The sequence below is a fragment of the Galeopterus variegatus genome, unplaced genomic scaffold (assembly GCF_000696425.1).
Source record: "Galeopterus variegatus unplaced genomic scaffold, G_variegatus-3.0.2 Scaffold382, whole genome shotgun sequence".
NCBI classification, from domain to species: domain Eukaryota; kingdom Metazoa; phylum Chordata; class Mammalia; order Dermoptera; family Cynocephalidae; genus Galeopterus; species Galeopterus variegatus.
Window position 1 is genome coordinate 247,019 of NW_007726493.1, and position 25,748 is coordinate 272,766.

At 43.6% G+C, this 25,748-nt stretch overlaps 1 protein-coding gene across 1 annotated transcript in view; it reads left to right on the forward strand.

Annotated features, from left to right (window-relative positions):
- The window catches only part of RFTN1 (raftlin, lipid raft linker 1), a 200,945-nt gene that overhangs the window by 99,063 nt on the left and 76,134 nt on the right, over nucleotides 1–25,748 (forward strand). Inside the window, exon 4 of the mRNA XM_008568157.1 lies at nucleotides 11,509–11,617. Within this exon, the coding sequence (XP_008566379.1) occupies nucleotides 11,509–11,617 (109 nt within the window). The remainder of the gene's footprint in view (nucleotides 1–11,508; nucleotides 11,618–25,748) is intronic.

Consider the following 25,748-nt stretch of genomic DNA (forward strand, 5'->3'; position numbering starts at 1 on the left):
TCAGTGTTGCCCCCGCACCGGACCGGGGACCGGCAACAGGATTGCAAGCCTCAGTGTTGCTCCCGCGCCTCGCTCAGCCAGTGAGCGGGAACCGGTCTGTATGTGGGATCCGAACCCTCGGGCGGGAGCGCCGCCGCGCTTCCCAAGTGGCGCACTATCCAGTGCGCCACCGGGCCGGCCCAGGATCTGCATCTTAAAGAAATTCCAGATGATTCGTGAGCACATTAAAGTTTGCGAACAAGTTAAGCTGTGCTTTCCTATAACATAGCCATTAGCCACGTGTAGGCATTTAAATTTAAATTAGCTAAAATTAAATAGAATGAAAAATTCAGTTTCTCAGTTGCACTAGCCACATTTCAGCACTCAGTAGCAAAATGTGGGTAGTAGCTACTTTTTACTGGACAGTGCAGATATAGAACATTTCCATCATCTACTCAGTTAGAGTAGAGGATGTAGGTAGGACAATCTAGGAGAGAAGGAATCCACAATCAAACTCTTAATTTGGAACATGTACATTTAATGCCAATAGAGAACAGCCTTCCTGTCACTACACTGGAGATGGCCCACAAGTCTTATGAAGACTATTCATATATAGCTATTATTGTTATTTCTGTTTGCAGATATGTGACTTTTCTGAACCAGTAAATGTCAGGCAGACCTGCTTTTATTCAGTGTTTGGTTTGTAATAAAGTATTATTAATTATGTATTATTACTAATATTAGTTCTTTCTACATCTTTCAAAGTAAAGGAAGAGAGCCCAGCAGGATTCCAGAGAAAGCCAGACTGCCCCAAGTCCTATTCTTTGTGGCTGCTTTCCTCTTTTCTGTAGCCCAGCTTGCTGGGACTGAAGCTCTTTCACAGCTACATTATACATGGGCCACTGAGCTGGAGTTTGTTTGCCTCTTGGCCTTTTAAGGTGAACAGTGAACTCCATATAGTGCACAGATGCTGATGGTTTATCTACCGGGGAGCTGGCCCTAACTGTAAGCAGCAAGACAGGATGTGGCAAGATTTCTCTAGAAAAGATAGCAGTACGGGATAGTTAGATGCCCCTGGTGACATGTACCCACTTGGCAGTGCACAGCTCCCTGACAGAGTGTGCAGAGAGGGTATCATTTGCATATCTTCTCTCATCATTTCCAGAATGTTCCTGGAGATATCAAACTCTTTTCAGCAGAAATGGAAAATGTCTGTTGGTGAAAGAGGAAGAGTAAATCAGAAGAAAGGGCAGTGACCCATTGAGGGGTCGATTTTCTGTCTACTTCCTACTTCAGAACTCCTCTGATAGACTCTGTAGTGAGGTGCTATATTTAAAGAATCACCAGAATTTGTTTACTTGACTTTTTTTCTCAGGTGTTTCTTAAGCTTCACTATAAGGGGAATTCCTTCTGCATGGTTGGTGGTCAAGCAGGTGATGGATAGATGGATGAATAAATAGAACTTTTTACTCTCATTAGTTATGCATAAGTTAATGAAACTAGAAATAGCCTTCTTTTACAAAGTTTTTAAAATTTTGACATAGTTGATTGTACATATGTGTTGCGTGCAGAGTTGAGTAAATGTAGCTGTGTGCAATGTGTGATGCTCAAATCAGGATAATTAGTATATTCAGCAATATACAATGTAATCGATTTTTGTGGCCCTTTACCAATTCCTTCTACACCTCCTTCCCCTTTCCCACCTCTGGTAACCTTAGTTCTGTTCTCTCCTTTTGAAAGTTAACATATTGTGATTGTTGTATCTTTCTTTCTTTTTCTTTTTAAAATTTATTTGCTTATTTTTTAGCTCCCATGTATGAGTGAGGACATGCGATATTTCTTTCTGTGCCTGGCATATTTCACTTAACATGATTTTCTCTAAGTTCATCCATGTTGCTGCGAATGGCAGTATTTCATTTTTTTCATGCAGAGTAGTATTCCATTGTGCAAATATGCCATATTTTCTTATCCAGTCATTGTTGATGGACATTTAGCTGGGTTCCAACTCTTGGCTATTGTAAATAGAGCTGCAGTAAACATGGGAGTGTAGGTATCCCTTTGACATGATGATTTCCATTCCTTTGGGTATACACCCAGCAGTGGAATTGCTAGATCATGTGGTAGTTCTATCTGTAGTTGTTTGAGGAGCCTCCATACCATTTTCCATAATGGCCCCACCAATTTACAGTCCCACCAATGGTGTAGGAGGGTTTCCCTTTGTCTGCATCCTCATCAGCATTTGTTATTCTCTGTCTTTTTGATAATAGCCAGTCTAACTGGGATGAGATAATATTTTAATGTGGTTTTGATTTGCATTTCTCTGATGCTTAGTGATGTGTTTTCATGTGTCCTGTGGCCATTTGTATATCATCCTCTGATAAATGCCTGTTCAGCTCCTTTGCCCACTTTTTAATCAGGTTATTTGGGTTTTTTTTTTAAATGTTGTTTGAGTTCCTTGTACATTCTGGATATTATTCTTTGTTGGATGTATAGTTTGCAAATACTGTCTCCCACTCTGTAGGTTGACTTTTTGCTCTGTTAATTGTTTCTTTTGCTGTACAGAAGCTTTTTAATTTGATATAATCCCATTTGTTTATTTTTCCTTTTGTTGCCTGTGCTTTGTGGGTTATATTCATAAAGTCTTTGTCCAGTCCTACTTTCTGAAGTGTTTCCCCTATGTTTTCTTTTAAGGGTTTTATAATTTCAGGTCTTATATTTAAGTCTTTAATCCATTTTGAGTTGATTTTGGTATAGGGCAAGTGGTACAGTTACAGTTTGATTCTTCTACATACGATGTCTAGTTTCCCCAGCACCATTTATTGAGTAGGCAGCCTTTTCCCCAATGTATGTTCTTGGTGCCTTTGTGAAAGATCAGTTGGCTGTAGGTTTGTGGGTTGATTTCTGGGTTCTCTATTCTGTTCCATTAGTCTGAGTGTTTGTTTTTATGACAGTACCATGCTGTTTCATTTACTGTAGCTTTGTAGTATAGTTTGAAGTCAGATAGTGTCATGTCTCTAGCTTTGTTTTTGCTCGGGATTGCTTTGGCTTTTCAGGATCTTTTGTTGTACCATGTGATTGCTAGGATTGTTTTTTCTATTTCTGTGAAGAATGTCATTAGTATTTTGATTGGGATTGCATTGGATCTTAGAAATAGACTTCCTTTTCTTTCCTTGACAAAACTTTTCAGATTTGTAGTTCATTTCTGTCCCTAATACTCCCTTAGGAAAAAAAAAAAAAGCCATTCTGATCATTCTACTTGAACCTTGTGTTGCTTTGTGGAAAGAAGATCTTAAAATTCCTTCCTGTTTCCCAGAGATAGAGAATTTGTTTCTGTCAACTGACATTTAGTATTTTGTTTTTTCTGGTTGGAGAAGTGCCTGGTAATCTAAGTTTGTGCTTATCATCATTTCTTTTGATTATTCCTAAATGAAGCAAAAATAACCCTATTGATGAACTGCACATTCCCCTTTCTTTTCATAACCTAGGTTTCAAGTATGCCTAGTGTCCTGGGAAAAAGAAAACATTATTTAAACTCATGGTCTTTGAAGTAATCTAAGGGATTTATGAGTTGAAGTGAGACCTATTACATGTTTATTATTTTAAAGGAATGTGTATGATAGTTTTATTCACTTGGTTATTATGTAAAGGTACAGTTTATAATAGTTTTTTGACAGGCATTTGTTTTTAAGTAACTTCATTTTAGATCTTCCCATGAGACCGAAATGAATATTTAACTTGCTGTTTGGAACTTAGAGTAATTTGAGGGTTAACCCTTTTGCCTGCAATAATTTCGAATATTTAAAGAACTCATGAGTGTTGACAGTATTTGCTTACAAACATTCTTTTAATGGCTTAGAAGATGGTTGTGTCCCAGCCTCTGGGAGAGAAGTGCTATGGTCCTTATGGAGAGGGAGGAGTATGAGGGAAAGAATCTGATAAATCCTTACAATGAGTGAAAGATCTGCTTGGGTTTACGGGTTAGTTATTTTGATTATGATAAAATTAGATAATCTGTTCGCTCTTATCTGTGCCCTGGCATTCAGCCTTCTATGACTCACATTGGAGCTTTGTGTATGTAACCCAGAGTGGTGGCTGAGAGGTCAAGTTCAATCCCAAAAATGATGGCCTACATAACATTAAAAAACATTCCTTGGAGCTAGAATTTGACAGTTATGGCCTACGTAAAAACACGATTTAATGACTTCTTTTAAAAAAAAAATTAGAAGAGTTGGCAACTCTGGCCTGGAATTCCTAGTAATGGCTGGGATGTAAACTGCCCATTTTACCACAGTTTCCACCAGTCCTGTTATCTCTGCAGATCGGTGGTGACATGGCACTTGCCATGTGTCATCACTCTTGCACTGTGACTTTTCTCACGACGGAGACACATTTCTCTGCAACCACATTGCTCTCAGAAATGGGAATGTGAAAGGGAGTCTGGCAGGATTCTGAGTTGGAAGAAAATTAGGAGAGAACCTGTTTCTTGCTGGACATTTCTATATGTTTTACATGGGAACGAAGTGTCTAGCTTGTGTATTTTGGTTAAAAAAAAATGTGTGTGTATATATATATATATAATATATGTTTATATATTAAACATATGTATTATATATATATATGTGTGTATATATATTGTCTTTCACTCACTGCCTATGGGACTTTGAGTTTGCAACCCTTGCTTGACCCTCTGACCCTCCAGCTGCCTGAGGAATGGCCACACGACCCTTGGCAGACGTGGCAGTGGTGATGAATGAGGATGTCCAGGTACGTCTCTGAGCTTGCACACAGTTTTTATTAGAGTTGATGTTTGCGTATGAGTAGTGAGGTCAGCGTGACACAGAATAGGTGGTCTTTTATTATGTTTTTAAACATCTCCAACATGTGTGGCTGGTTGTGTTGATGTTTGAGGTACTTCAGCAAGTAGGCACAAGGGCTCTTTGCTCTTCTCCCTTGCAGTTAGAAATTTGTATACAGATGCTCAGTGTCTAAATCTACTTTTGTGTGTTTGCTTGACAAGCATTAATTATTTTTTTTTTTATTTTTTACTTGCTCACATTCAGTTTTGACCCAAGTCCTAGTTATAAGGTGCCAAAGAAATTAGGACTATTTGGGATGATGGAAAAGTTCTGGAAATGGGTAGTTGTGATGATTGCACAACATTGTGAATGTACTTAGTGACCCTGAATTGTACTTAAAATGATTAAAATGGTAAATGTTATGTGATACATATTTTAGCACAATAAAAACTAAAAAGAAGTGAGGAAAATAAGAAGTTGGAAGTATTTTTCAGTTTTTCTGACCAAAAGAAGCATAGACCCCATCTTTATATTTCCTTTATCTCTGGTCCTTTTTCTTAAGGTTTGTCTTCTTCTGAGAGTGTAGGAGTCTACACCACTGGTCTCTACAAGTCATTCTTTCTGTGTTTTCCCTATTCCATGGACGTACTCAGTTATCTCCCAAGGAAAATGTCTAGGTGAGTGGCAGATACAACGTGCCCAGCCTCGGAATAATTCTAGATATAACAGAAAAGTTGCAAAGGTATTACAGAGAATTCTTATATACCTTTCACCAATTTCCCCATCAACATTAATATCTTACATTACCACAGGGCATCTGTCAAACTAAGAGATTAACATTGGTTCATTATTATTAATTAAACTACAGATTTTATTTGGGTTTCACCAGTTTTTCAGTTAATGTCCTTTTTCAGTTTCAGGAAAAATGTCTTATGCATTCTTGGTTTTTAGGACATTGCATCTCTGCTCAGTGATATCCTTTTATTCCCACTTTCTTTCAGAAAATCCCTTTGTATGCTGGAAGTAGATCCCCTCACCTCTCCAGTGCTGTGTACAATTGGGGGCCCCAAGATGAGAGATGGGTCAGAACTCTTTTTAGTTAATTTTCCCCCAGGTTGTTTCTGAGAAATGACCCAGCAGCACAATGATGATTTTTTTCTCAAGGAGCCAAGCTATTCTGAACCCAAGTTGACATATTAATTACAATCTGCCAATTTAACAGGATAATCATATACTAAAGGTAAACAGATTTCCTCATACCAGTTTCCCGCCTGGGATTTCAAGAGGATAAGTAAATTGGAGAGAAGATTTATAAGTTTGTTAACTGAGGGAATTGACGGGGTGGCTCATACCGTCCTACGGGACATGCTTCCTTGATCTGACTTCCAGGACAATGTATTTTACTCATTCTTTGTCTCCTTTCCTGTCTTCTCTTTTCTCCCCAACCTCTTCATGGTGGAGGGTCCCAAAACTCAGTCCTTGACCCCCCTCTCTACATTCATGGAGATCTCATCCTGTCTCATGCTTTAAATACCATCTGGAAGCTGATGACTCCCAAATTGAACTCCAGATCTGAAATATCTTCACTTGGATGTCTGCTGGATATGTCAAATTCAACATGTCTGAAACAGAATTATCGATCTTTCCCCACAAGCCTGTGCCGCCCAAGCCTTCCCCATCATAGTTGTGGCAACTCCGTCCATTCTTCCAATCTCTAGGGCAGAGATCCTCGGAGCCATTGTATCCTGCTTTCTTCCTTTCACACCTGACAACCTGTCCATATGGAATCTTGAAGGTTCTACCTTGAAAACATAGTTGAATCTAGCACTTCTGACCACTGCCAGCGACACTGTGAGCCCCCATCATCTCCCACCTGGACCACTGAGGTGGTCTCTTAGCTGCCCCCTACAGCCAGAGGTTTCCTTTTAAAATAAATCAGATCAGGTCACTTCCCCTGTCATTCTGAGCACAAGCCACAGTCTTCACTGTGACCTGGAAGGTCGGCATCATCTAGTTCCCCATAGGCCCTCTCACTTTGTCTCCTTTACTTTGCCCTTCTCCACTGAGCTGCAGCACACAGGGTCTCTGCACCGTTTCAGCTTAGGGCCTTTGCACAGGCCGTTCTTGTCCTTTATATTCCCATGGCTGACTTCCTCGTCTCCTACAGGTCTTTATTCCAGACTGCATCTTCTCAGTGAGGCTGTCCTCACCACCCTCATTAAAACTACAACTGCCCCTGCAACCCCCAATTCTCTTTACCCTGCTATTTCTTTTTTCTTTAACTCTTATACATCGTACATACTCTGTTAAGTGTTCATGAGTGTGTGTTGTTTATTCTCTTTGTCTCCCTACTAGATTGTTGGCTACACAAGGGCAGAGATTTTGTTGCTTCTGTCTATTGATGTATGCTATAGAATAGTGCCTGCTATAGAATAGTGTATGCTATAGAATATGCTATAGAATAGTAGTATGGTCAATACTTATCGAATGAATGAGTAATCAGGAACTGTGAAAAGTGCTAGGAAGGAAGAGTAAAGAACACTTACAGAGGAAAATAATAGATCAGTAGTGGGTAATATTTGTTGAGCCTGGATCTTGTGCCTATCCCTGCACTAAGGGCTTTGCATACTTTTGTCTTATTTAATTCTTACAGTGATGCTAAGAAGTAGCTGCTCACAATATTCCCACTTACCAGTGAAAGAAACAAGCACAGAAAGTTTAAGTAAATTGCCCAAAAGCTCACAGCGAAGAAATGACACATTGCTAGTTAGCTCTAGAACCTGTTGCCTCTAACAAATCTAGTGGAATTTATCGAGTTTGGAGTGGAGAGTTATGGGAAAGCATATTTCATTGTTAGGCATGCTCTTTTCAGAGTGTCTGTATTTAATTAGAGAGTGTTTGGTGTTAATTTCCAGATAAGGTAGGCTGGGAGGCTTTTGCTGGTAGTTAACCCTGCATCTCCAAAGCGCATTTCATGTTCTCTTTTTTTTCTACTTGGTTAAACCCAGATCTCTCTGTCCTTTTCAGAAGTGGAAGCCACCTGGGCTTCAGTCCACGGGAGGTTTGGTGGTTTCCCATGTTCTCTCCCAGGATGATACAATGACATGGCTTTTTGGGGAACATATGGGTATTTCCCCTCCCTCACAGGGAGGTGGCAAATGCTGGCTCTGCTGAGAGTTTCAGGTTAATACTTGTTCCTTAGAAACTTGATTGACTGCAGAATGGCTATTCCCTTATGCCATCTGTGGTCCCTTGGATGGCCAGGCCATGGCTGCTGGAGGCCACTTCCAGAGGTCCATAGCTGTCTCTCAGGGTGGTCCCTGCTCTCGGGGATATGGAACACTCATTGCCTGACAGAGGCTGCTCTAGGGTGTCTGACTGGATCTTGTGTGCCTGGGCTTAGGCCTGGCCACCAGTGAGAGGCCTGTTCTGAGCATGAAGCTGTTGTGTCTTCCCCCTCAAGAACTGTTATTAGTTTTCTATGCTTTGTAATAAGTTATGATAAACTCAGTGGCTCAAAACAGCATACATTTATTATCTCACAGCTTCTGTATCTCATCTGGGTTCTTTGCTTCAGGATCTCATCAGGCTGCAATGTTGGTGTTGGCTGGGGTTGTGGTCTCATCAGAGGCTCGAATGAGAAAAGATCCACTTCCAGTTCCTTCAGGTTGTTGGCAGGATTCATCTCCTTGCAGTTGTAAGACTGAGATCCCTGTTTTCTTGCAGCTGTTGGCCAGGGTTTGCCCGGGTTTGCCCATAGTTCTTTGCCATATGGCCCTCTCATGACATGGCAGCTTCCTTCTTCAAAACCAGTAAGGGGGTCCAGTCTGCTAATTCTACTTCAGTCTGTTAAGATGGAGTCTTAAGGGCTGGCCAGTTGCTCGGGTGGTTAGGACATGGTGCTGATAACACCAAGGTCCAGGGCCTGGATACCTGTACCAGCCAGCCACCCCTACCCCTACCAAAAAAAAGACACACAAAAAAGATGGAATCTTATAAAGCAATAATGGGAGTGATATCCCATCATATTTGCCATATTCTTTTGAGTAGAAGCAAGTCACAGGCCCTGTCCCCACTCGAGGGGAGGGATTGCCCAAAGGTATAGACACCAGGAGGTTGGAATCACTGGGGGGGTCACCTTAGGGTGTGTTTGCCACAGAGACCATGTTTACCCCCACCCCAGGGCTGAGGAGCCCAGAAACTCCCTCAGGCAACCCTGCAGGCAAGCATTGCTAGTGCATTTGATGCTGTTTTTCATTGGGTTAGTGGCAAGGAGAGGGTTTCTGTGTGACTGTGCCCTCTACACAACTCTGGCCCCTGCCAGGCGACTGCTGCACCCTCACAGAGCGCTGACTGCGAGGCTGGGGCAGCCGGCTCCTGCGCTCCGAGGGTTCAGGGTTCTGACTACCTCCTCTTCCTCAGCCATTCCTCAGTGTTATAATCCTTTCATTTCAAATTGTGGAGCTAATCTCTAAAGACAAGAGAAGGCCTATTCATTGTTCACCTATTCCCCCAATATGCATTGGTTTTGTTTTTCCAAGAAACCATAGGCTGAGATGTCATTTTTCCTGGCTTATCTAGAAAATTTATAATGCCTGTTTGTGTTGATCTTTCATTCTCCTTCCAGTTCAGATGTAACTGGGTTAATTATTTGATGAGGTGTACCAGAGCTGCCTTACTTGTTGTAGAACTTCTTGTTCCAGAACCAAAAATGGTAGTTATTGGATCCTAGACTAAAGATTATTCCTTATGAATCTGGGCTGTGAGCTGCTTACAGATAGACTCATCTTCGCTCCATTCATCTTTTTGAGTGTTTTACTGAGTGGATACAGTGTTGACTTACTTTAAATGGTTATAATTTTTCAAGCTAATCATTTAAAATTTCAATGGATATTTATAAATAACCTTACACGATCTGACATGAGTCTCCATGTGACAGAGCAGCCGGGATTTTACATTTTAGAACTCCCCTCCCCCATCCTGACCTTTTTGTTTGAGACCTCCCAGTATACATATGACAGGATGGTTTGACCAAGTCTTCTCTTTCAAAAGTCTGGAATCTCTTGCTTTAGTTCCTCTTAATATATCTTCTGTTTAGAGGGGAAATGAAAACATGAGTCTAGTCTCTGACCAGAGCAAGAAGGCAAGGCTTCCAAATTGGTTTATTCTTTTGGAATTAGTTTATTCCAGGTTGACCAGTTTGGAATCAGTTTATCCTTTTCCTTCAAAAGTATATTCACCTCAGTATCCTACCCCTGAAAGGATATGTTAGAGGGAAAAATAAAATAAAAATCAGCGATTAGGTTTGCTTACTGAATCGCAATTGCACACCGGGAGAGAACTGAATTCTCTTTAATTTTGTTCACTTTTAAATTTCATGTAAATCATACTCAAATTGTTAACAGTAGCATAAATTGCTTTTAATGCTATATGAGAACCTTAGAAATTTATTTTTAAAATGATAGCCAATATGCATTCAGAAACTGGTGAAATATATGTCTCACGATTTCAGTGTGAAAGTGTCAATTTTAAGAATTTTCTGGTCAGACCTGCTCTCGCAGGGGCTGGCCAGGGCCCCTCTTTGATAGAGCAGCCTCTTACCAAAGTGGGCCGGGAGGGTCCCGCTCACTCCTCAGCCAGTGGAGAGTGACTGTGTATGTGGTGTGAGCCCTGGACAAAGAGCCCAGAGCCTGGTCTCTAATCCTCACGCCCCAGGACCAGCCACCCAGAAGAGGGAGCTCATTCTGTCGACCTTCAGCTGCAGTCCCACTGCTTGTAGCTACAGTCCCACAAGGAATCCCCTTCAATCTCTGACCACCACGTGGCCTCCAGGACTTTCCTAGACCCATTCAGAATGGCTGTGAAGTGGTGGAATTTCCTTCTGGTGACCATTGCTGCTGGCTCTGCTGAGTGAGCAGGTTCTGTACTGTGTGCTTTATTACGGGCATTTCCATGGCAGCAGCAGGGACGCAGCCCCACCGCCTTGTGCAGGGATGGCAGGGATGGCAGGGGGGTGTACTGGGGAGCCTCTGCATCAACCCCAGACCATCCTTCACATGCACTCTGTTTTTCCAGGATTGCTACTTCTAGTTGCCTTGCAGTCTTGCTTTAATGCATCTTTCATTTTGATAGATTTCTGCCAGATTGCCCTCTGTAGGGGTTGAACCCTTTTAAAGTCTTTTAAAAATTAATTTTGAATTTTCTAAATGATATATGAATATGTTCTCTTTATTAAAGAAATGGAAAAAAATGAGAGATTATGGCTAAAGTCACTTTTGGCCACCCCACTCCTACCCTCACCCCCAGCCCGAGTTCCCACGGTGGCCCACTCCTGTCCCCCACAGGTAACTGCTATTATTGGTTTTGTGGGTGTCTTACTAGTTCTTTTTTTATGCCCTGGCAGAGATGAACCAATGGAAAATATATATTACTGGAGTCTGTGTGTGTTTAATGTCTAAGCCATATTATACTAAACGAATCATTCATTTACATGATATGTCTTGGAGGCCTTTCTGTGACTCACACACACACACACACACACACACACACACACACACACACACACACACACACACAACTTGAGTTGTTTATGATAAATTATTTTTCAGCAGTGCTTTTTTGGCAGTTACCTTCTGGAAGGAATTTGGAGCTTCATTAAATATCCATTGATTCTTTTTTCTTTATATATTGTACAAAATCTTAATGTTTTCTGTGTGTGTTTTTCTCTCTTCAGATCTCAGAAGACTGATCTTCACAATGAAGGCTACATCTTGGAATTAGACTGCTGTTCCTCCTTAGACCACCTGACAGACCAAAAAATCATCCCAGAGTTCATTAAGAAGGTGAGCACTGCAGTCAGGATATGATTGGACAGGTTCACACTCACCTGAGTGAACGGGCAGGGGCTTAGGGCCAATCAACCACCCAGAGGCCAGCGGCCCTGCAGGGAACTGTGACCTAGACCTTGGGCAGCCCCCTCCACACATTGCTTGGGTGGAGTTAACTCCAGAAGAAGGTCACTTCCGCCTCTCTCCCTGGATCCTGTGTTTTAGACTGAAGGGGCGTTAACAGCAGACAGGCCTGCAGGCCCACTGCTGGGACACCTCTCAAACCCTCCAGGTGGTGTGAGCCCCCAGAAACCTCCCTCTTCTCATCCTGTGGGACTTTGTTGCCTTGAGACCCCTTCCTTTCCTAGCATGGGAACATGCCAGACTCCTAGGGCTGCTGACATGCGACTGTACCAGGGAAAATTGCCTTGTTGCAGGGAATTCATACTGCCCAGAAATGTGCCTGGTTTTGAACTTTGCTTCATGCCATATGAGGTTTTGTGCCCCATTGCAGGATCCACTTGAACTTCAATTGACATTTACTACAGAAGGGATGTTCTTGCCTCAAACTAGGGCCAAGTTCATTGCTTACTGTTTACCTTGTTCCCCCTGGCCCAGTCCTCCAAAGTAACTGACAATACCCCACGCTGTAGAGGTGGCTGTGGTTTGCTAGAGGTCCAGTCAGCCAGTTAGTGAATTCGTTAATAAATATCATTGACGGTCAACTTTGGGCCAGGAATAGTACCAAGTGCTGGGATACAGGGAGCAAGGTAGCCATGTGATAAGCCTCACTGGAGGTGAGGGCAAGCAGTTGGGCTGAGGAGCCGGTGGACTCGGCTGGTCCAGGGATCAGGAAGGATGGGGAGGAATCACGGGTGATGTGTCTGCACCGGGGCAGGTTGGGGACCCTCCAGACAGAGGGAAGGGCATGTGTGAGGAAGGAAGGAGCAGGAAGGAGCAAATCGCGGAAGAGTGGGAGGGGTGGGAGGGGGCCAGAGAGAGCTGGGACTTGGCCTGAAAAGCGCTGGGAAGCCATTGAGAGGAATTTTGCCTAAGACTGAAATAATCAGATGATCCCTTTAGAGGATAAGTGTTTCCTTCCTGCCTCCCTCTCTTCAACATTTATTGAGTGTTCAGGCTCCCGAGGCCTTGGGAATAGCTACTTCTCCATGGTGGGGCCAAGACTTGAAGACCAGGAATCAGATGATCTCTTAGGTCACAATTTCTGGTAATTTTACTGGGATGATGGAGGCTCTTTTTACTTTGGTAGAATTCATATTATTATTTAAGAAGTGGGAGGAAAAAGTAGTTTTCGTTCACCCATGCATAAGCCTAAGAACATGAGTATTTTTATAATTCATGGAGATGTCTGTGTATATAGGGCCATTGTCTCTGGATTGCTGCAAATAAAATGCTCTAATATACTTGGTTAAGGATATTCTAGAGGTGGAATTTACCCTATGATCTAAATACTGGGGGGTGGGGGGAGTTATTTTAGAACCGGTTTTATAATGAAGACTTTGATGCTTGGAATATTTGAGGGGTAAGTGGGTAAGATGAAGGAACGAGGTCCTCTCTGTCTAATATGCTCCTTTAAAAATCTGTGATTTGGTGCCTTTGTCTTAACAAACTAGACTGTTGTGTGACTGATCCACTGTGTTGTGCCCGTATCAGGTCTTAAAGAACGAAAAGTCTGATTTGTGGTCTACTCAGATGCTGTGTTTCTGTAGTACCCAAGTGGAGACAGACATCTGTCCAACAGAGGATAACCTCAAAGTCATGGTTTTTATGCCCTGAAGGACTTTAGCTAGTTTTCCTTTAACTTTTATTCTTACCCTAGCATTCCTCACCCCCGCCCCCATTGGTTATTTGTGTGTATGTGTCTGATGATTTATTCAATAATGTGTTAAACAAATGACTGGCACCTGCTCATTCTATATTTGTAGAAGACTTCTGTTTTTAACATTTTGAAAACGACACACTTTAAAGCCCACCCTGCCATCCTGCCCCTGCTGGACCCTTGGTTTCCAGATAAAAGTACTGGGTCCAGACAGACTAGACAACTTGCACACTAGGGCAGCACTGAGCTTTCTAACCTGGAGTTTGTCTCCAGATGTGTATGCTAGAGTCTCTCACCCCAGTTCTGCTACAGAGAGGCAGTCTGTGGTCATTCCCACCTCTCAGGAGCCAGGTGGGTTGAGGTAGCCCCACTGTCGCCTTCGCACTTGCTGCTGGTGGACGGGGCTGGTCTTGGAAGGATCCAGCATTTCTGGCTATCCATGCTGGATGTGGCTCTAGTTTGTAGGCCAGTGGCCATGACAACCAGGAGAAGAGGGTTGTCAAAAACAATGGGACTGGGCCCCCTTTCCTCTGCTCTTCCTTTCTGTTGTTGGACATGATTTCTAGAGAAAACACCACATCTGTGTGCAAAGAGCAGAGGGCAACCGAGTGACCTTCTGGGTCTGTGGCTGTTCCAATGGATGACAGAATGTCACACGTGTGTAAATTTTTCTGTCTTCACACAGCTACCTGGGCCACAGGTGCTTCCTGGGAAGGAGTACACACCATTTGTGTTTTTTCATCGTAAACATTTAATGAAGAGCTCGGCTCCTATTTCTATCTCTGTAGCGGTGACACTTGTTAATTGCCATTCAGTTAGGCCGAGATGAAGCTGTGTCACTGGCTGCTATGGCTTGCAGTCATTCCTTTTTATCTGGGTCATTATTTTGTGTGAAGTAATGGCTCCTGTTCCTATGACAAGTAGATCTGTCTTAGGGTGAGACGGTAATTAACTCATTTTGTCACTGTACCATCATGCGGGATAAGCTCATATTCTTTTCTGCGTGTTAGAATTAAACTCAAACCGATTACAACTTTTTTTTTCGTAGGAACAATGCCCAGGATTATTTTTCCACCAAATATTTTAAATTAGCAGAACCTTTGGATGGAAGACATGGATAGAAGGCTGAGATGCTGTGATTGCCAGCCCCTCTGACCGTGATTTCTCACAGAGGGTGAGGGGGGTTGTGTAAAGATGACTGTCTTCCTTTCAGTGTGGTCCTGGGAGTTCTCTGAGTGCTTTGGCTGCTCAGATTAAATCTGGGTTACCGCATTTTGTTTTTCCCTCTTGTGTCCTGCTGTGCTTCAGCCAACTTTATGTAAATTACTTGTTACGGGCCACAGAACACTGAAAGTGCAGAGTTATGGTCAGTCTCGGAGAGAAAGTGTTTTCCAGGTCCAGGAGCCGAGTGCTCAAGGGGTGAAGGGTTGCGAGGCTGTGGGAGAGTGATGTGTCCCCCAGAGGACCCGTCCTTGTCCCAAAGGTACATCCGGGGCCTGCCTTGTGTGGCTGGCGGGTCCCAGGGGCCCTCTGGAATTTCCTATTCTTCAGAGTTCCTAGAAGATTGTAAAGAAGACAGAGCGATGCAGAATGAAGCGCTGCAGGTTCATGTTCAGATTGCTTCGTGTTCTTCAGAGCTGCTTGGGAAGTGCTGATCTGTTTGGAAAGCACTTTGGAGTTTCAGTATCGCACACATTTTCTGATTTGTGCTTCACAGTAATTCTGTTTGAGAGGCCGGGCTGGCACTGATGTCGCCCTTCTAGACATGAGAAGCTGAGCTTGGAGGGGATGAGGACTTTGCCGAGGGGCCGGGACTGCTCGGCGATGCAGCCTGGAGTAGCCCTTCTGCGGGAGAGGCACCAGTGGCAGCAGAAGGACTTCACAGGAGCGAGAAGGTCTTTTGGCCAGGTGGACTGGGGGAGGTTTTGGAGAGGTGTGGTGTAGGATGAGGGCTCTGCAAAGTGAGGGACTGCCACTTGAGGAGGCTGAGGGCGAGGTGGTCAGTGCCGTTCCTGGTGTGGCGGGAGCATGGAAGGAAGGCCCAGGGCTAAGAAAGAGCCAAGTCCTATTTGACTGACTGTGGGATGGACAAAGGGGGGAAAGAAGCCTGTTCTGGGTAGGGTTCTCTTGACCACTGGAGCAGAGCCCTGCTCAGGCGAGTCCAAGTGCATCAGTGGGGTTTGCTCTAAGGGTGCCAGGAGTGGCATGGAGCCCCAGGGCAGAAGTACAGGAAAGCCAAAAAAATAAAAAATAAAATACTGGTCTTTCTCTCTGGCTGTGTGATATGCTGCTGCCCCATGATTATGAATCTATAGGTTTTTTAAAATTTAAAATGGGATTTTACTCACAGACAGAACCTTCTTCTGTGCTGGGTAGACCCTGTGCTGAGGCACTTCATGTGCGCTGTACCCTTGACCCTCATCATGCCCTGAGAAGGTTTATCCCCATTTGACAGGTGAGGAAACTGAGGCACAGAGAAGCTAAGTGGTTTGCCCAAAGTTACAACTGTGTACGTCAGGACTGGGATCTGAACCCAGCCTGTCGGACCCCAAGACCATGGTCATGGTCATTCAGCTGTGCTGCATTTTCTCCACAGCTTGTTCCTTCCAGGACGGAGCCTGAGGCTGTCTGAGCAGGAATGTGAGGTTGGACGGGAGGCAGATGGCCCTAGTGGGTCTGGGAGGTGGGGCTGATTTTGGAGCACGTGGAAGGCCCCCCTCAGGGGAGGCTGTGGCTCCAGGCCTGGCTGCGGGGCTCTCCTGATGGAAGTTGCCTCATCCTGCCCCCGGGAGAAAGCCACAGACCCTGCCCTCGTCCACGTGAGACTGGGGGCCTTTGCCCAGGACCAAAGTTCTGGGCTTTGTTCCTGAGGTTCTCTCCCTTTTATGACAAGGGCATGACCTGCCTGACCTACTTGTGAGCTAGGTTTGCCTTACACTGGACCACTGGGCCTTTAAAATGAAGACAATTCAGGGGGCCGAGGCAGACCCCTGCCTTGTCTTGTTGGGGAGACCACACGGTCAGAAACTCGGTGGCCTGGGCTAAGCAAGGTGCAGAGCCCTTCAGAACAAATGGTGCTGCTTGTGCCAAAACCTAGAGAAGGGGCCCTGCCGGATTTAAAAATCTCAATGGCTCCTTTTAATGAAACGGAATATCCCAAATCCCCAGGATTATGAAACTTTGCCGGTGGTAAATAAATGACTCATCATTTACTTCTAGCTGATTGCTGAGTATTCAGAGCCTCATTTCTACAAGTGCAGTGCAGAGTCTAATTTTAATTAGTGTAAGACGCAGATTCAGAGTGAAAAGAAATTATGTTAAAAAGGCTTCCCTGTCCTTGCTGCACCCCCACCTACCCCCAAACCAAGAGAATTGTGATGTTTAAAAAGGCAAATTTGGTGGAAGGGGGGGTGAAGGCAAAAAAATGGGGGTAATCCCAGCAATGAGTGTGCCCTCGGTGTGGAAGGAAGGGAAGCCAGGGAGAGGCCTTGCCGGGGGCATGGGGTGTCCTGTTCACTGCTATGTCTCCAGAACGTCATAAGTCTTTCTCGAGCCAAGGAACAAATGAAAAGAGAAATTCAAAGGAAGAGTTATTGAGATTTTGTGTCAGAGAAGAGGGGAGCCTAGGTGACACTTGGTGACTAAAATGTGAGGTGGGGTCTTCTGTGAGGACAGGGAATACGCAGCATGAGGAGCCATTTGGGGACAGAGAGGTGTTAAGGCTGGTGATGGACAGGTTGAGACTGAGGGCCAGTGGGGCACCGGAACATTCCAGAAGGCAGTTGTGGTTGTTGGGCTGGAGGCTAGGAATGGAGATGTAGTTGTCTGAGGTAGAAACTCCGAGGCCCACAGGGGCCAGGCGGGTGATGAGTGTGGGGACATCTGGGTGGCACATGCCACCACTTAGCGTCAGCTCTCTGTTGCCTGGTGGCAGTAAGGACCTGGAAAATCACAAGTTCTTCTGTCCTGTGCTTCTTAGCTGGTTTGCTTTGTTTTAGAGAATTGATAATGCTTGTATTTTCTTGTTGTGAAATCTCCTAGTTTTCCAAAGTGAACAGCTGAATCAATTCTAAAAAGTGCAAGATCTAGGCCAGAATTTCTCAAACTATCTGTGGTGAAGGACCAATTTTTTCCCAATTCATTACGGAGTGATACTTTTGTAAAATCCAGAGAAGGAGAAAAAGAAAGCACTTCTACAGAGGAGGAGGAGAGACGGAAGAGTGTGACGTTACAGAGTGCCAGAGAAGAGCGTGCTTCGAGGACAGACCAGAGAACAGCATCAAAAGCAGGAAAGAGGTCAAGTCAGAAGGCTCCCCTGGGTCTGGCCACCAGAAATAAAATCTTGAAAGTGTGATCGTCATGGGGTGGAGCGGGCAGAGGCTTCCCTGGCATGGGTTTAGAAGGAGAGAGAGGAAGTGGTGGCCAAGACAGGTGCAGGTAGAAGGAAGTTTTGTTCATTTGTTTTAAATAGGAGATTTGAGCAGTTTTAAAAGCTGAAAGGTGCCAGTAGAGAGGGAGAAGTCAATATAAGTCGGACGTGATAAAAGATGGAGGCCAGCCCAGGGTGGGAGGAGAGGAGAGGGGGTGTCAGCTGCACACGTGAGCATGGACACCCCTCCCCGGGAGGCTGGGGGAGGAGGTGGGAGGGAGCTCAGGGGCCCAGATGGTCATAGCAGAGGGAGGAACGAGGGAGCTGCTGCCTGAGGGCTCTGCTGTCTTTTAAAGTTCCTCTCCCACCCCAGCTTCTCTTGATCCTCTGTCCTCCTGCTATTTTTATTGGCCTATGGTCTTCCTCTTCTGTCCAGAGGTTGGTTGAAGTTAATAGGAGCCTGAGGGAGGTAGGGGGTTGTATGCTTGTCTCGATCACGCCCCCAAAAGGAGATTCATTCTTGTGCTTCATTTTCTCCCTCTGCGTGAGTCCATGACCCAGTCCTGGTGGGTTAGAGTTCATTCATGTCTCTTTGAACAGATCTTTGAGGGCCTGCTCTGTGGTCGTGTCTGGAAATACCTTAGTGAGCTCCTACAGCTAATGACCCTGGTCACATGAGACTTGCAGTGTAGCTGAGGACACAGACATGGAGCAGGTCGTCATGTGAAGGATGGATGATCCCAAAAGGGCCAGCGCTCTGGAGCAGAGTGTGATGCGTGAATAAGTGGTGTTTGTACTAGATCTGAGGGTCAGCAGGTGAGGGGTGGAGGGCGTGGGGACTGGAGTGGCTCGGACAAAGGCCGTCAAGTGGGAGGGAGCACGTTTGGTTTGAGGAGCAGAAAGGAGGTCATTGTGGCAGGACCGCAGAGAACAGAGGATTGAGTGACGTGGGATGAGGCTGGAGAGTTAGCCCAGAGTCACAGGTGCAGGAGCCTGCAGTCCGGGCTGAGGATTTGGGTCTTTATCCTGAGTCAGTGGAAAGCCATTGGAAGGTTTTAAGGAGGAGCTATGGAATAATTCCAAATTTACGTTTGGGAGAGATCAGAGTTGCTGCAGGTTACTGACCGGATTGGGGGGCAGGAGTGGGTGAAGTTAGGATTCTGTTGGAGTGGCTCTTTCTGGATGGTTAGAGGGTGTGGCTTAGCTGAGGTGGTGGCATTGTAGTGGAGATGTGAAATACTGAGCCAGGCAGACCACCAGGGTGGTTTATGGTCAGGGTAGCAAGGTGTGGCAGTGAGGGAGGGGACCAGCTGTGGCTTGGCTTGTGCAGCTGGATGAATGGGGCCTTTGCTGAGTTAAGGATGACTGTGGAACAGACTGTTGTTTCTGTGGTTCAGGAGCTCGGAGCAGAAGTCTGGGCTAGATAGTAATTAAAACCTTGGTCCAGGAAGGGAGGGAGAGTGTGAAGGGAGAGGGCTTAGGGCTGCCATGGGGGATTCCAGCATTTACTGTTGTGCAAGAGAAAGGTATGTGGCTAGAGAAGTTAGGGGAAGCTGAGAAAGGGAGGTGGAGCCCAGGAAAGAGGGTTTGAACTGGGGAGGAGCTGTCAACCCTGTCGGTGCCCCCTAAGGCTAAAAGTCAGAAACACCTATGGCTAGAGTGGCCATGAAGTCACTCATGCAGTCTGATTTGGTGGCCTCTCCCCTTCCACTACGTATTTTTGCAAGGCCTGATCCAAAATGTCTTTGGGTTACAATGAAGAAACCACTGCCCTTCACCCCATAGAACTGATGTGTGTTCCTGTGTTATTCCTAGGATAAGTTCTGAGTGTTTTGTTTTGTTTTTTTCATTTTAAATTTTAAGATGTTCCTTCTTTCCACGGGTTTGATGAATTATCCTCATTGCTCTCTCTTTTTTTTTTTTTTTCCTTTTTTGTCTTTTTTCATGACCGGCAATGGATCGCAACCCTCAGTGTCGCGCCCGTACTGGACCTGGACCGGGACCGGCAACGGGATCGCAACCCTCGGTGTTGCCCCTGCACCTTGCTCAGCCAGTGAGCGGCCGGTCTGTATGTGGGATCTGAACCCTCCGCGGGAGCGCTGCCACGCTTCCCAAGCGGCGCACTGTAGCAGTGCACCACCGGGTCAGCCCTCATTGCTCTCTTTAATGTTATTTGTTAATAAGCAACTGAATTTTAATATCTGACTTAGGGGATTAGAACTTGCCCGTGTAAAGTATTACAATTTTATGTATTTTTAGCATTCAGAGCATACATCACATGAAATAATAATAATAAAGGAACATGTTAAATCAGAAAAAAGAAATAACTTGGGATCCCTAAAAATGGCACTTACATATGCACAGAACAGAGCAGTGACCTTTTTGTTGTTGGCTCTGTGCTCGGGCTGCAGCTGTCAGGCCTGTGCTCCTTTGTGATGTCTGCAGAGAAACTGCCCAAAATCCCAGGAAACAGAAACTATTCTAGAGGCTAGTGGAGCAGCTGAATAACTGGAGGTGAAGCAGAAGGTAAACCGAGGGGAGGTGGCAGCCATGTGCCCGTGAATGCTTTGTTCCAGGGAGAAATTAGGCCTGGTTGTAACACTCTGTCATCTCAGGTGGCTTTCCACACTGCTGGGGATGTCTCCTCCATCCGCACTTGTTGGTAGGAGGTTGATGGTGCTGAGGCTCACATAACTTTGCCTGAGATCAGGAGTTTGGGTTATTTGTAGGCTAGCCTGGGAGCTCCTGAAGGTGAGGGGTAATTGGCCTCTTCTCCAGGACACAGCATGGCCATGGGGTACCTGATGTTACCTTGTACCTGCAGACATTGAGATGGGTCCCAGAGGAGTCAGGCAGTGGACAATCTGGGAAACCAACAGGTTCTGGCTCCTGAAGCCTCTGAACCATGCTTGCTTCCAGCAGACAGTAATGTTCCTTTTTTGGCTGATGGCTGAAGGTGAAGCCAAAAAGTTTGAAGATCTGGAGTTTTCTTTTTTCTAAGCTAAAAGCTCTTGATGTGTGTCCTTCCTGGGATGCTCCTCAGTAAAAGATTTTCTATAGTCCAATGTGTTTGGAAAACATGCACATTGTCAGCCCTTTTGGGGTCATGATGCTCCTGAGAAGAGTCAAGGCTCTGAAAAGGTCCACAGTGAGAAACTTGCTTGCTCAGTTTAACTCAGCATTTCTTAAATATAATTTGAGAACTTTCCCCTTGCTCCTCGTCCTCTCCAAATACCTATTTATATCATGGAACACACTTTGGAAAATGCATTAAATCAATGAGGAATCCAGCAAATACGGATAATCACAGGTAGTCACTGGGGGACAGGTGTCAGTTTCCTCTCTTTTTATTTTATATTTATTTTTAAATTTATTTATTTTTTATTGTATATATTTAAAGTGTACAACATGATATTTTGAGATACATAGTGAAATGGTTACTGCAGTGTAGCTTAGCAAATTAACATATCCATTGCATTTTCTTTCGTGGTAAGAACCTGAAATCTACTCTCTTAGCAAATTTTCAGTATACAAAGCAATATTATAATATAGTACTTGTGCGTTAGATTTCTAGACTTATTCATTCTACGTATCTGCAACTTTACAGCCTTTGACCTATATCTCTCCATTTCCTTCCCCCCACCCTGGTAACAGCCATTTCATTCTGTTTCTGTGTATTTGACTTAAAAAAAAAGATTCCACATATAAGTGAGAGCATGCAGTATTTGTCTTTCTGTGTCTGGCTTATTTAACTTAGCATAATGTCCTCCAGGTTCATTCATGTTGCTGCAAATGGCAGAATCTCCTTTTTTAAGGCTGAATAATATGCCACCATGCACACATACGTACACATACACACACGAGGGGACTTGGAAAAGTTTGTGGAAAGATTGGTATCATCTTTCAGTTCTATTTTTCCACAAACTTTTGAAGTGTCCTCTCATATATATGTATATATATGTGTGTGTATATACATCTCACAATTTTTTAATCCATTCATTTGTTGCCAGGTTTTCCTCTCTTTTAAAATGGATCACTAATACTGGCTGTCTGCAGCTGTACAGAATTGCCATAAGCTCGAGTGAGTCAAGTACATTATTGTATTTTCTTGGTTCCACTAAAACAAGTCTTTTTGGCCCAGACACTTGGTGTAGCTGTGTGTTTTCTAATCCTCCCCCAAACCTCTAACAGAAGGAACATTAGGAGCAGGGCAATTAAAAACTCCCTTTTCTCTTTTGTCACCCTAGAAAGACACGTGCTCGGCACCTCTGTCATTCTTCTTGCTTCTATAACAACAGACATCGCAATCCTCTAACACATAGTCAGCAAAAAACTAGGTCAATTGGATTTGTTGACAGCTGTGGAATTGTCGATAGGCTTTGCTTTGCTGTCTGAGTTAGCCCCAGCGAATCTGACCACTGTCTCTTACAAGATGTACTAGTTTCTTGGACTCCCACCCCCACCACACCCCCGCTTTCTACTTTCTCATACTTCTCCCCACCCTTGGCCTTTTTCTGCCATAGCTGTTAATCAGATCTTCAAATGTGTCAGTTTTTCTAGCTTTGATTTCTCATTCTTTTATCTCTCCCCTAAGGTCTCTGATCAAAAGCGGCATTTCATTCCTTAGCAGCTCTGTCCAACAGACATTTAATATGAACCACCTATGTATATTTTAAATTTTCTAGTAGCCGCATTAAAAAAGTAAAAACAGGAGTGACATTAATTTAGTAACATATTTTATTTAACCCAATATATCTAAAATATTATCTTTAAAACAGGTAGTGGGATATTTTACGTTCTTTTTTTACAAACTAAGTAAAACTTCAAAATCTTATGTCACTTGTATCATATCTCAGTTCAGACACTAAATATTCAATAGTTAAAGTGAAATATCCTGAAAAATAAAGTTGTGTTTAACAGGAACATATTATATACTGCTTTAGAAATTAAAATTAATTAACATTAAATAGTATTAAAAATTCAGCTCCTTGGTCTCACTAGCCACATTTTAAGTGCTTGATAGCCAAATATGGCTAATGACTACTGTCTTGGACAACAGAGTTCTGTAGAATTCACTTATTTGAACAGTTTCAGTTTTCCATGTTTTCTAGGTTGCCACAAAACTTTTGCATTATGAGTCTTGTCAGCCACAAGGAGGGGCAAAGCACAGAGAAGTATATGATGCATACGCCCAAATATAAAGTAACCAACAAAAATCTTCTGTTTTCCTCATGAAAAAAAATCCCCCAAAGACTTTGGTGCCAACTTTAATATAAATCCTTTTAGGAATATGTTTAAAATAATTGTTTCTCCTTATAATAGTAATTACTAATTTAATTGTACATGCATAGTTTAAGTTATATAAAATGCATAAGTTTGGAAATAGTGCTTTTTTCCCCATGTTTACATTTCATGAAGCAATTTTACTCCTATACTTTTTTTTCATGCATGTTTGCCTTCAATGTCTTTATCATCACCAGAGTGATTTTTGGGGCCATCTAACACAGGTTTCAAGCTCATTCTGTGTACTTACATCCACATTGTTTGAGATTCAGCACTTTTAAAATTCATGATGATGCTATCACCGGAAACTCTATGCTAAGTTATAAGTGCTCATTCATTTAACATTACGACAGTTGTTTTTTCTCATCCAGCTCATATGTGAGTGAGCTATCTTTATAATGGAACCACTTAGTCTGCATTGCTCGTTAAAAAAATGAAGTCTCTTTTTATTGAAGGTAACATAAGTACAGAAGAGTGCATAAATCACCAGTGCACAGCTCAGTGAGTTAGCAAAAAATGAATGCACCTGGGTAGCTAACAGCCAGGGCAAGAAATAGAACAGGACCAATAGCTGAATTGGACAATTCCTGTGGCCACTCCTCCGTTCTCCTCTTCAAAGGAAAGCTCTGGCTAATTTCTGACAGCAAAGACTACCTTCGCCTGTTTATATAAAGGGGATCTTTTGCTCAGCACTTTGTCTGGGAGAGTCGTCGGTGTCACAGTGTTTGTGTTCATTTGGGCATAGAATCCCTGCATCACTTTTTAAAAGCCACCTTTAAGAAGGTTGCCTACTATAGCAACCCCAATTTTTTTTTCGTGCTGTAGGAATTATTTTTAATTTTTATTAAATGTATATCCCTCCTTTTTAAAAACCAAGTCCATCTGATTACTTCAATAAATGTTCCCAACTAACTTTGATTAACTAGCTTTGATTTGTTTTCCCCAGTAAACATTTTGTTCTTCAGAATAAATTGATCGAGAGAGTCCTCGTGTTGTGAGAGATTTTGTAAAGGTATATAAATGGATAAAGCAATTTCCTCTTTTCTGAGAAATAACACTTTGAGGAGTAAAATCTGGGAGATATCCAGGTTATATCCAGGCCATATAACATGTGAGTATGTGTGGACTGTGTGTTTCACCTTTCAGCTTAAGTGGGTCGTCATGTTGTACTTACTGGATAGTGGTCTAACTCTGCGGTGGAGATAACCTTCATGGTCCTTCTTTCTCCAGACATCTGCTTCACTTCCTTCAAATCTTGGTTCAAGTTCATCATCTCAGTGCCTCCACCCTGCCCACCTATTTTTAAAAGAGCAACTTGCCCCATGTCACTCCCCATCCTAGTATTTCTGATGCCCTTTAATATTCTCTATTTCCCTTTAGTATGTAGCTCCTTTCATCTCTTAAGATACTTTACTGTTTTTACTTAGTTATTGTGTTTGTTGTTTCTTGTCTCTTTTTTCCATGCTGAGAACAGTATATATCACATAGTAGGTGCTCAATAAGTAGTTATGGAATGAAAGAGTGTGAGCCCACGTATTTACAATGGGGCTGGCAAGGCATCAGAATTGTATAGCGACAGATGCTTTGACAGGTTATACCATGAAGATAAAGTGGACAGAGGGTTATGACATGCATACATGTTTTTTGGTTTTTTGGCTGGCCAGTGTGGGAATCTGAACCTGTGACTTTGCTGTTACCAGCACCACACTCTCCCAAGTGAGCTAACCAGCCAGTCTGTAAATTTTCTTTCTCCTGTAACTCACAGTAGTGTTTGGATGGTTGGGACATATTGAGTAAACCCTCCGAGGAAATGACTTGTGAGGGTTAGATGTCACCTGTGTCTCCTTCATACTTCCCATCAGACACATTTACAAATATGGAGTTTGCTGTTATCCCCAGGAAAGTTTCCAAAGTGGTAATATATATATATATATATTATGTGTCTATGAACTTTTTATGAGTGCTAATTATGCGCTGTCAGGGAACACATGTGGCAGCTGACGGGTTTACAGCACAGGTTGAACTTTCCCATCTGCATGTGCAGAGGTGCCGAACATCCCCCTCCGTGATGCCTCCTGTCTGCCTGATTTGTCTGGGATCCAGCACAGATAATGAGTGTGGGAAATTGGACTAACCTCACGGCATGTCGAGGGTGGGTGTCTCATCTGAGAAATGAAGTTTATCCTGGCAGGCAGCTAGGCTGACACTGGAAGCTTTCACTTTCATTACTTGCGATTATGTGGAATCTTTTCTGAGGGTTTTGAGAGCCAGTGTGACAGGATTACAACCCATGTAAGGTTTTCCCCTCTTCTGCCTTTGGGAGAGTCTAAGAGCCAGATCCCATTAGGCTCCGAGTCAGCGGTGTTGACGGTGGCTGCAGGGGATGGAGGTGGGGGGGTGGGGAGGGACGGCTCTGGGACACAGATACTCAGTTACTGAAACTGACTTGCCTCCTCCAGGAGAAATTTGGAACTTTAAAAGCCCAATTCCACAATTTTTCCTGATTCCAATAAAGGAAATAAGTTAGCTATTGAGATGGGGCACTTTACTTTCTGGAATTCTTGGTTTTCTTTGCACTAGAATGATCATCTTTAAGGTTACCTATAGCTCTACTATGCTGTGGTTCTATGCTCAATGAGGCTTTTAAATGATTC